Here is a 12,843-nt window from a genome sequence, read left to right as displayed (position 1 = left end):
CCGAAAAATATCCTAGTAAAAAAAAAATAAGACATCAACTCCTTTGTGACAAAAAAATAGCCAGCCACCACATTTCTCTTGTTGTCCTTTTAAAAAAAATATCTTGAAGTATTTCTTTCGTCTTCTTCACATTTTATCGAGAATTTTCGTGTTAGTTACACAAAATAAATAGCATAAAATGAGGAAGCTAGACCATTACCCAGACATCCTTGCGAGCTCAAGTTCCGTTGGACGCCATCTTGTCTTGGCTGATGTTCTACAAACTTGGTTCTTTTGCGGGCAGAGTTGTGCCTGCTGAAGCTTCTGCTGCTTATCAACCTCAGGTAGGACATATTAATGACTATTTTTACAATTGACATTATTACAGTGGTTTCAGATGAAGTCATTGTTTGTGATTTTTGTCATTTATGTTGATATCGTGTTGATTTCGCCAGGGACTTGGAGGCTTAAAAGAGGTAAAAGCAGGGCCAGTTTTTGAAGCACCAATGTCTTCTTCGTCTACTGGTGCATATCCAAGCTCAGTTCGCCACTGGCAGGACATTTTCAAGGTAAAAATTAACCCTTTGAGACCATTTATTCTTGACTACACATCCACTGTACTTGATCAACATATCAAAACAATATTATTAAAGCTTATTATTTCCTAACATGTATACAATATTTCCTATCAAAACATAATAACCCTATAATTCTTACATATATATCAATAATAATGGTGCCAATCACTATCAACAGGGTTCTCATTAAGTGCCGGCAACCGGCTAAAAAACCGGCTACTTCGAATTTTGAGCCGCCTACTTTTTGATGATATGGTTTACTAACTAAGCATTACCGTGAAACAGAAAGCCGTGTATATGAATAAAAAAGTAACCTTGTGCGAAAAAAATAATGAAGACAGCTTTATCGTAAATATTTTTACATATCACAATAAAATTTTGTACTTTCATAGCACTGATAATGATAACGCTCTCTTTTTCACCTGATCATCATCATCATCACTTTGTTTACCCTCGGATTTGAAGAGTAGCTTATACAGCTAATAAATGTTTTCCTCCGAGTCGATCCGCCGATCCGCGAGCCGCCATATTTTTCAGTTCGTGCGCCCGCGATCACAATCCACTCCCATCATGCATCTGTGTTAGGTTGAGGCTTCGGTTCGACTGTCGTGGTTCCAGTTGTGTTATATTACTTAAGGGGGCTCACAATAGTTTTAAGGTTTTCTAGCACTTTTACATTTAAGGGATTCAATAAAACAAAATAACATTTCTTTTTACAATTTCTTAGGAATAGCTACTAGCTCGATCGTCAGTGAACCGAAATATAATCATATGACGTCATCACCTGTTACCATAGCAACAGGATATGGGTGTAAATAGGAGCCATCATGGAGCTTCTAACGGTAATAGCGCAAAAATTAACTCGGTGACCCCTATTTTTCTGAATCTTATCCAATTCTACATAAAAAGGGGAGCAATTATAAAGAGTTTAAAAAAATTCTCTGGAGCAGATTTTATGTAATTACTCAAAACCGTAATTTTTGACTGGCTAAAAATCCGGTCCAGAGAATTTTTTTAAATTTCACCTGTAGTTTTCTCTCAGGCCACACTACCTAATTTTGAAATAAAAAAGTGGGGTCACCGGACTTGTTTTTCAGTTAAATTACTTCGCGTTTCAAGAAAAGCCACGCGTGATCCACGCGCGTTTTAAAATCTGGCCTTTACAAGATCCCGTCTTTCGCATGCGTAAACGTTGTCCGCTGGTCAATGCCCTCGATTTGCTTAGAAGAGTCGCTTGCTTGCTTTCATATTTATCAGTCATTAAGTTGACCTGTAAATCGAAGTGCCGCTAATAAATGAAGTAAACTAAAGCCACAGACAAAGCCGCCCAAGGAAAGATAGAGAAGTAAACGTGTATTGCATGCTTTAGTTTCGGGAATTTCGTAGGTTTGGTTGGAAGTCCACTCCGGGGTCTACACGATCGATCGCAGCGCGTACATAAAATTTTCTCCTCGGCACCAAGTATACTGGTCGGCAAACATTATTTTCTTCAGCTAATAGTAACAATAAAGACTCTTTGCGGCTAAAAATGTCGTGAAAACGCGATTTTCTCTGAAAACTGGACAAAAATAGACTTCGACAAAAAGTTTACGCGCCGCCATGTTTGTTTTTCTTTTTCGTGGCTGAAAAATCTCGCGAGTGACGCGCGTGATTCGCGAGGTTTGGTCCCAGGCCTCAGGCGACCGTAAAACTATTGTGAGCCTCCTTAAACGAGCGAGAAGCCATTAAAATGGACCCAAACTCAACGAAACGGCCTATGGCACAAAGAACGATGTTGGCTTTTATAAAAAAGAAAAGAACTGACGAGGAAAACTTGCTTGAAATGATGGAAGCCACAAACTCAAACGTAGAATCATCGATGGTCAGTGCCGCTTCAAACGTAAAGTCCCGAACAAACGTGGAATCGTTGGTTGATAGGAACGTGGTTGCCAAAGTGCACGAAATGGCATATCTGAGCCTCTACATATTCAAAATTTCCTGGGGGGGCATGCCCCCAGACCCCCCTAGGGGCTCGTGCCTTCGGCACTCGATTTACCGGCCGTCTACTATTAGCTCTCAGCCGTCTACTTTAAAACTTAATGAGAACCCTGTATCAATAAGTAGTCAACTGGTATTGATTATTATAACAAATCAATTAATTTTGTACATGCTCATTGGACAAAACACGTCATGCGGTACAAAATATTGGACGATGGGTATCAGACTTTATACCCCACTGATAATTTTTCAGATGTGCTCGCTCGACAAAACGCATGATGTGGTACAAAATCTGACGGGTAATAGTCAATATATCCTGTCCAATTTGATATCCATTGCTCAATTTTATAGACAGGTACAAAACAGGCAAACAAAGTCACCTTTTCAGGTGTAACTTTTTAATCAAATCACGTTGTTCAAATTAACATAAACTAGTCAACTTGCATTGTATCTCAACCACAGTAACGCCGTGATTATCATTGTAGATTTTTCCCCATTTACCGGTGAAAAAAAAATTGTCTTGTTATTCTTACATGTATCAGTTATATTGGAAATTGATGGACAACTAATCAAGTGGATTTTGTCACCCAATTGTTTATAAGAAAACTTCTGAACTTGTGTGATGCACGATAAGCGTGCAAGCGCTCTGACATTTTAAATTTGTACCTAAGGTCGTGAGCACAATTGCGCTTACAATTATCGCGTGTGCAAGTTAAAGTTTTTCGGGAGTCGTTTGTTTTGAGGATTGTGTGCGGTTTTAGAGTTAACCATGTTACCGTTTGGTGGTGTTTTATGGACGATTAAATGTGTTTGTTGTATGAGGTGTTTTTCATTACCGCTTACAAACACTGATGTTGTTTTCCACTTGCTTATACAATGAAGCAACTGCCAAAAACCCATTAACTCTGAAATATTTATTGAGTTTTGTGTTGCTACATGTATGCATGTACTACAATAACGATAATAATAATAATAATGGTTTATTTGCATTCCATAAAACAATATTGGCTCTTCTATGCAAATTAATATAAAAACTAAGATATGAGACTACAGTCGAAGCTCTCTTAACGGACACTCTCGTAAGCAGACAGCTCTACTTACGGCCACCTTGTTTGAAACCCCATTTTAACTCCCATACAAACTCTGTATTTTTACATTCTCGTAAGCGGACATTCCCGTAAGCGGCCGCGGACACTTTCAGAGATTACGACTTAGACTTTTTCTTTGTTTTTAAGCTCCCGTAAGCGGACACCCGAAAGAAAATCCTACTAACAACCTCCGTATCTTGTTATTATCAATCAAATTCACATCGCCGTTTGTGACAATGATTTTGCAGTAATTACAGGACCACATTTCAGTGCTTGTTTTGTCGTCCGTCTGGTTATTGTTAGCTGGGCAAGCTCTCATAAGCGGCCACTAGAGGTGTAGATGGCCGCTTACGCTTTCCATTCTCGTAAGCGGCCAGCTCCAGTTACGGACACTTTTTTTGCGTCCCGAGGGTGTCCGCTTACGAGAGCTTCGACTGTAAGATATAAAATAAACTAAGATAAAAAGTTATGATATAATGTAAATCTAAACATCTACAGGGCCACATTATTCCAAAGCACTACACTATTGTGTAACTAATCAATGTAAACCAATCAGAATCAGAAAATGTAGTGGTGAGCTATAACTCCTGTTAGCATAACCCATTGACCTTCTATTGATGGAAAGATGGCTCTGGGAGCTTGCGCTCAGTTTTTTGCTGAATTTTATCAACCAAAACCTTCAATAAATCAATTTTAGTGATATTCAGTGGTTAATAGAGTGGTCAGTGGGTTATGCTTAAACAATTAGATGACTCACTCTCAGTTTCTATCGACTTTGATAGTTTGCTAGGGGCTTCGCCCCCACCAACTATCAGCCAATAGAAACCTGAAGCTTGCTGTCTAATAATTAGACGGCAATAATTGTTAAATAATAATTATTAGCAATTGTTAATTAGTCAATTGTTAAAAATTATTGTTAAATAGTTGTCTTTCCCTTCAATTTGTGTTTTGCAGAAAACTAAAGCCCCAGTGTACTTGCTGCAAGGATCAAGGGATGTGCTAGTTTACAGGGGCCTGATGGGCACTGTTGCTGTTGGAATGGGCTTTGCCACCTACTTCTACTACATGATGGCCACTGGAAAAATGAAGAAGAAGGAGAGATCATAGTGAAGGACTCACTACTATTTCAATCATTTGAAGTTATCTGAGTGTGCTTCAGGCTGTCTTGTTTGATTTTTGAGTTAATTTCAAGTTAATTGTAGTGAATTTCATTTTCAGTAGTCACACTAATTTTTTGTTATCACTCTAACTGTAAATTAAGTGGATTGCAAATTTTTAAAGGAATACTTGACTTTAAAGTAAAAACCATTTTCAGGTGTTAATAATAATTAATAAAAGTGCTTTTATAGTGCAGGTATTGCCTCTTCATTAATTTTTAGCCCTGGTGTTAAAATTTCGGGCAACATACAAATTTCCCTTTGTACGCCTTACATTTTATAAGTGAGTACAAACAGTTCCGCATCCATGTGCATTGTTGAGTTTTTATAAACACACAACATGCTCAACAATTCACGAAGAGCAAGTTTACTAATAGTGGCCCTGATCAGTGATGCCATGCTGGGGGAGTTGGATGATAGGATGTCAATCTCATTCCCAGGGCCTGCGTTCCCCTTGACCAGCAGTCAGGAAGCTCAACAGCTCTGGGCTAATCCAAAACTGAACCAGGAAATCCTGGTTCTGGTTTGATTGTGCATGTGCGCCGGAGATTGTGTTGAAACAAACTAGTTTTCAACAGCCAATCGGGTTTGGTCGCTTTTGTGGCAGGCTTTCAAATTAGCCCAGGTGTCCCGATCCCTGGCGCAGACCAGAAGGAACGCGGCCTCTGGGGACGAGATTGCTAGGATCTGTGTTCAGAATGAAAAACCTGCCCATCTTGATTTGGATGAGCTGGAATAGCCGAGGAGGTGAGATGGTTTTTCCTGATTAAGGTGAATATAAAAAGCAATAAAATAAAATAACAAAAATAGAATAAAATAAAAAAAATGAAAATGAAAATTCTAATTTTCATTTTATAAAATTAACATTAAAATCAAAATAAAACAAAGCAAAATAATACAAAAGAAATAAAATAAATCTTGATAAAATAGCAAAATAAAATGGCATAGAATAGCAAAAAAAATAAAAATTGATAGAAGTAAAAAGCAGTCATCTGAAGTAAGAGGTTTAATTCTAGTTTTAATTTTATATACCTTTAACAGCTACTTATTTTAGCGAGTTGTTCAAAAATCACTGAAGTAAGTACTCCCTAAAATTTGTCTCGGCCAACTTGTTAATACTCGTTTAATTTAATTCCCCCACCTCAAAGGAAACCTAAATTCATCATAGTCGACTTTAGATGGATGCTGGACCCATTTTCTGGCATTAATAATTAACTTTGTTCTTTCTAGCAGTGCAAATGTTAGTTCAATTTGAACGTTTATTTCCATCTTAGCTACATGTTCATCAAAAACTGGTTAAAACGAAATCGGTTTGTTTTTAAAAAAAAAAAAACGGAAAATCGCTAAATTTAATAGTGGCTTGCAGATAGGATGCGTCCTTTAGACTGGAGACACCCTTGAAAGGGATGCGATAAACATAACAACGCTTACACCAGTTTTGATCATTTCCAGGAACAGAGGATTGTAACAAACTCTGAGGCCCTGTTAGGGGTTTTCGGGATATAAAGGGATAACTCACAAAATTATTCTAGGGATAAGGGACAAATGTTTAAATAATTATAGGGACAAGGTACATGTATAACTCATGTTAGGGATAGTTAAAATCAAAATAATAGGGATAACAGCTTTGGTAATTCTTGGGATAAAGAATAACTGCCCTCAACCACCCTTTACAGGCCGGGCCTCAACTCGATTTAAATGTTTCATAATTGGGCAAAGTGGACCGTTATGCCAAGATGCTTATGCTATTCTGGTGCATCATTCGAGTTCGCGCTAAGTCCAAGTGCGTTTTTTTTTTTTTGCGATATTGCATCATTAAACTGAGTGGAATTCCTATTTCTCGAATCCCCAAGGGGCAACGAAAATTGGTTCGAGAAATCTAGAGTTCGAGACATCGGGATAAATTGACTGAGTGAAACAAATCCAGTGATAGAGTTGTCGGCAGGTTCGAGAATCAAAAGCCCTCTGGGCTTAGTGTCTCGTGACTCTTTTCAGAGTTTAATTTATTTGAAAATAGACCGCTTTTCACGTCTATTTATTGCTTGTAAAGATATCGAAAATTCAAAAGCGTGCATCTAACATAAAGAAACATTTAGACTCCTCACCCCTAAAATTTGAACTAAAACTAAAGCTACTTTTGTCGCTCGATAAAAGTTGTGACATTCACAACACGATAGAGCAGTTTTCAATTGAGTGTCGTAAAACCAAAACCAAAGTAATTACTTTGGCCAATCACAAAGGACACAGACAATCCAGTAAACCAATCAAAACTCGAAGCAAATACATGTAGCTGGCACAAAGCGCGGGAAAACGTGCGCGTGCGAGTCACGATTGGTTTTGGTTTTACTCCTGATTGGCTGAGAAAGTGGCGCGAGATTTTTAAGCCAATCACTAAGCGTAGTAATGCAAAACCAAAGCAAACGCAATTAACTTTCGACACTCAAGTGAAAACCGCTCTATACGAAACTCTTGATTCACTTGTCAATTCAGAAACCTTTGTCGTGAATGCTTGCGCTGAACTTCACGATTTCACAGTTAAAGATAAAAACAAAGGTTTATTCCAACTACAAAAGGTTCTCACGCGAAAGCCTCAAAATCCAACTAAATATATATATATATATAAGATTACATGCTTAAAAACAAAGTTTTGAAATCGATGCCTTAATGGTATCCATTCCGATCACTATCACGGTAATTAAGCGTCCATCTTGATTCATATGCATACTAATTGATCGTTGCTATTTCTGTCAGGCGGATAATGTTTGTACTTATAATTGTCACGCGACTTGTTTCCGACACCTTATCAAAAGCGATTTTTCCAAGCAGCCGAAAGTAGGCTTAAGCTTGACTTAAATTCAAAGTACATTCCAGCATGTAGCCGTTGAACAGTTATAGGACTCCGATAACAGCAGAAAAAGAATACAGACAGAAATGCTTGTGAAATTGCTCTGATAAGGTTGTCGAAAGTAGGCTTGACTTAAATTCAAAGTACACTCCAGCATGTAGCCGTTGAACAGTTATAGGACTCCGATAACAGCAGAAAAAGAATACAGACAGAAATGCTTGAGAAATTGCTCTGATAAGGTTTCTGAATTGATTGTCGCAAAATATTATCTGCTCAAGTAACGCAACCCGTGACATGTAACCCTTAAAATATATATCAGTATAGCGTGCACGTAAATTTAATTAACCAAAACATATGTATTGTAAACAAGAACCGGGTGAGACATTGATTGTTATCAAAAGCAAATGGACTCGACAATTTAGAGATAAGGCCTTTTAGCAAGCCGAAAGGATCTCTAAATAGAGCGTTATCTCTCTCTCTCCAGAGGAATCGTGACGTTCACTTTGCAATTTGGGTGTTAAGTTTTGTCTTTCTTATACAGCGACGAGTTGACCTTTGGCGTGTGTCTTCGTGACTGTTCAATTCCCACACGTTTTAGGGTAATACTCGAATTGAAGACACGCAAGGAAAATAATGTCCACGGGATCTACCAGTTTTTTTTGAAGTAGTACTACAGCAATAAACGTAAAAAAAAGAAATAAATTTTAAGAACAGTAAAGCGTGCCTGTATTTTTACACAATAAGCCCTTTACAATAAATACTCCTAACCTACAGTTTGATAAACCAGCGCGTTAGTTGCGACCTTTGTAAAGAAACATTATCTGTTCTTTGATATGAAATTCCGGCGGCCTCAGATCACAAAGCAAATGTTGACATGGCGGGAAAATTCCGCGGCCTCACAAAGCAAATGTTGACATGGCGGGAAAAATGTTGACATGGCGGGAAAATTCGGCGGCCTCAGAAAGCAAACACGCATGGAATGCACCTCTCCCCCTGTAGATATATCTCGTGTCGTCATGACAACGTCATGACGTCACGAGACAAAAAGGAGGGTTAGAGAAATCGAGTTTGCACTGTGTTCAGTCAAAAGTTAATCGTTTATAAACACAACAATCCTGAGACAATTGACGCAATGGCTTAGTAAAAGGGTCAACAGTAGGATTGCGTAAGCCCAAACAGCGTCTGCATGGGAGGTGGGTGCATGTTCATTACACGACTCACGTTTCGTCTGTTTTTCCCGGGGGGGGATTCCCATATGAAAGAGACGGGTGATGCATATATCGATGAGAGGGAAAGAAAGTAACCTTAGATTCTGCTGCTCTATTTATATCGTCAGTACGTATTTCCTGTTTATTTGACCCAAGCCAATGGAATGCCCACTTGTCAATTATCACTCCATCAAATATCAGTCAGATCAGTGGCCTGAAGATGGCCCGACAAAGTTTGGAATGAACTGGACTTTTCTTTAAGGGGCTACGTCACGGACAACACATCTTGAAAAAATTGGCAAATTTTTTCAAGTTTGTTGTTCGAAATCCGTCTTAATCTTCGTCATTCGAAACCATCCTTGGTTTTTTTCTCGTTTTTATTAGTCCTTTGTTGTTTTCCTATGTTAGAAAACTATTATTTTGAGGTTTCCTTCAATTGAAAGTGATTAGAAAAATGACTTAAAATATCGTGACATTGCCCCTTTAAGGGCAGACTGGGTATTACAACACACAAGCTTGGAAACAGGGACATTTTAAAAACAGATCTTCAGAAACTTGTATTTTACATGTTTGAATCAGTCTAACGTGAAATAACTAAATAGTTACTTCAAGAAATGACGGGTTTATAACTACATATCAAATCGCATAAAACTCTCGTGTAAATCAAAGATCTCTTCGAGATATCGACTTTTTTTGCATGAAGTTAGTATGAGTAGAAGGTTTATCCTGGGCATTGTTGTTCGAACATATCATGGAAGAATTCAAACGTCTTTCAGTTCAAGCATTTTTTTTATTTTCGCGGAGGAAATGCTGTATTTGTCAGTCGCGACGGCTGGGTGCTTTGCGACTCATATACTTTGGCTTGGTTAAAAATGGTAAACTTTGACGTTTGCCTTTAATCGAAATAGTTGTTTCCTTTCGAGTTAGAAAGATTTCTACTCGGCTTAATGCAGGGTTCTCGATAAAGGTTACGCACGACAGAGTTACCTTTTGTCTCGTCACGCAATCTTAACCCCACATTGAGAAGTAAATTTTCGTTTGGATATTACCAAAAGCCGCTTCTCCTCGCGTTATTCTTTACCTTACGGCTACACATGCCATTTCTAACGACTACATTTCCAGTAAAACAGTTGCTGTTTATTTTTCTAATGGCGATGCATTATTTTCTGAATACATTCTTCATATATACCCACACCCCCGGCCCACACCGAAAATAAATCCCTTGAATTGAGAACGCGAATAAATGATTATTTACTCGTGTTTAGCGTGACTAACGCAATAGATTGTCGCGAAAACAAATCCTTTAGGTTGAATATTAGCGCCGCTTTAGTATGTGAAAGACTTGTATTAAACAGTACAAATTTCCGTTCTTAATCATTTTAGGTTAAATATTAGCGCCCCTTCAGTGTGTGAGACGCCTGTACCAGTACAACGCTTTAGACTGTGAAAGACTTAAACGTTGCCTTCATGGGCTGAACCACTCACATTCTCGATTAGTTGGGTCATATCTGATTTGAGATACTCACGCTTAAAAATAATTGTTATATAACGTTTATACATGTGACAAGTCACGTCTTTAACACGAGATCGCAAGTGTTGACGCAATACTAATAAGAGACCCTTTCATCACCCACAGCGGAAAGAAATCCCTTGAGAAATTAAAACAGTCCCTTGAGAAATTAAAAAAAGGCCCTTGAGAGTTAACAAGAATGTGGTTCCAAATTTTGCCCCACATAACTGCTATTCTCCTACTTTCGCTTGTAAACAAGCAAAAAAAGTCGAAAAAATGAGGTAACTTGTTATGTGTTAACGTTACGGCTGCTAATAATCCGTCAAAGCTTTCACGTAAATTTCACGAGCGTTTCTACAAGTGCATTAAGAGTCATTTTTCAGTCAAATTCATGTTGTGACGGTAGTTGAACTGAACTTCAGTTCAACTACCGTACGTACTATTCTCGGAATAGACTGGGCCGGAAAGAGTAATTTCCAGATCGGCCGAGCATGCCGACACCGCCATAAAACCTAGCCCTTTTTGCCAAAAGCAAGAAGGTTGGACAGCGCAATTGATCAATCGGTTCGGCAGTAATGGCCCCAATTACATAAAAAAAATAGGGGAACGAGGAAACAACTTGTCTTTGAAACGATTGACCAGGTCGAATCTGCTGTAAAATCTGAGCCTCTCTATGGGTGCCCACGGTCTTCGTTTTCTTCGCAATTTTTTTTTGCAAATCTTCGTTTTTTAAACAGATCTTCGTTTTTTGGCCGATGGATTGAAACGGGTTAAACGTTTGAGCCTTGCAATGGCTTCCTGTAGTTCGTGGCAGTGACTGTAAACCACTGTTGTCGAAATCGCAGTGAAATGTGATCAACCGCTCCGTGACCAAAAACTATGGGCGTGTTTTCGTTTTGTTTCAAATGAGTTATTTCAGTGAAAGCACGTTAATGTAAACAAAATGTGGGATTTAATTGCAAAGACTGTGAAGTCCATTCCAGGTCGAGTAAAAAGGATGCTGACCTTTAAATCTGATATTCTATTTATTTATTTTTTTTTTCATTCCTGAAATGTTTTCTCACTTATTGGGACGACACGCCATCACAAGATTAGTTGTTCTGAACACGCAACAGTTTTCGAGTTCTTCGTTACTTGGCGATTACGTCTTCCATTGTTACCACTGTGTTTAAAGCCACCATTGGCTTGCTTGTGAATAAAGGAAGAGATAAGGCAGCGGAGAGGCTAAAAGATGGCGATGTAACAGATCAAAAATTTCGTGGTTTGATCGTGCGTGAACTCGACGATATCAAGTCCAAGTTGGATGGACTATCGAGAAAAGATTTACTAGCAAGTATCAGCTTCTTTGAGGAAGGAATCGAGCTTCTGTACGAAGTGTTCGATAAGACAAGGTCCAGGAGCGAGTCCGGAGCGGTAACTACACAAGCAGCTTGTGCTGAAGCGTTTTCTCTCGCCGAAGGTGTGAAAAACCTGGAGCTCACTGGCCTGGATGAATCAGCCACGAGGGCGCTTTTCAAGGCAAAGAGAAGATTCGAAGACTCTCGTAGGGAAGCGACAAGGGCCTTTAAAAATGAAGCTCTAGAAACGTCTGACCGCATTCTAGCTATGCAGTATCGGGTCATGGCGACAATATTAGAGACAGTAGACAATCCCGCAGACGCAGTAGCACTATGTAGAGTGTGCATAAAAGAACTTAACGCTTTGTCAGCAGTTCAGAATACCTTTGATGTTCAACTGAAAAAAGGCCTTGGGGCCGTTAGGGGTCTGTTTGGTAAAGAAGAACGCAAAAAAATCATTTCCAGTGTCTGTCACGTGAATCGTGTCATCTACGATGTCACGCAAACAGTCGGTAAAAACGTAGATCTCATGATGTGGCCTTCTGTTGATACCGGTGAAAACAAAGTTGATCCATTGCGTGACGAAAGAGTAACTGAAGTTCTGTGTAAACAGGGCATGGAGCACTGTTGTATAACACCGTGGTCATTTGGTCAAGAGGGTGAAGAGAAGCACAGGCTGAAGTATCCGTCTGGTATCGCTACAAACTCCAGCGGACAATTCATCGTAGGAGACAATGAGGATGTTAAGGTGTTTAACAGTAGAGGTACATTTATGAATATGTTCACTGCAGAAAGAATAGCCAAAGTTCTTGATGTGGCCACGGACATGAACGACAACATCTACGTTCTTGCTCGACTGAGGACACATTGGGTTGCTCGCCGGGTTGCACGCCACTGTGTTTACGAATTAAACAGCGCCGCTGAACTGCATCGCCAGTTTCCTGTGACGGCAAATTTAGACGAAGACAGACTGACAGTCACCGAGAGTGGCAAAGTACTGATACTGAGTAATCACAGGGTTTCTATGTACGAGGAACCGTTCGAGGCTTATGGTAATGTCAATTTTGTTCCCAACTCTGGAAAAGACATTTTCGGATATCGGAGTGATATTTGCGCTGCTAATGAAGGCCGTGTAATGGTAGTAGACAGTATGCGTTTTCAAGA

General features: G+C 39.1%; 1 protein-coding gene across 1 annotated transcript; it reads left to right on the top strand.

The window, feature by feature from the left end:
* Positions 1 to 213: 213 nt before the first annotated feature.
* On the top strand, positions 214 to 4,975 carry LOC144636090 (cytochrome c oxidase subunit 7A2-like, mitochondrial). Its single transcript, XM_078495233.1, has 3 exons — positions 214 to 323; positions 435 to 548; positions 4,577 to 4,975. The coding sequence occupies exons 1-3, from the start codon at positions 252 to 254 to the stop codon at positions 4,727 to 4,729; spliced, it is 339 nt and encodes a 112-aa protein (XP_078351359.1). The 5' UTR covers positions 214 to 251; the 3' UTR covers positions 4,730 to 4,975.
* The last annotated feature ends 7,868 nt before the right edge of the window (positions 4,976 to 12,843 follow it).

The sequence above is a fragment of the Oculina patagonica genome, chromosome 13, assembly GCF_052425735.1.
Source record: "Oculina patagonica isolate OP01 chromosome 13, crgOcupat, whole genome shotgun sequence".
Taxonomy (NCBI): Eukaryota; Metazoa; Cnidaria; class Anthozoa; order Scleractinia; family Oculinidae; genus Oculina; species Oculina patagonica.
This window is presented reverse-complemented; position numbering and strand designations above follow the sequence as displayed.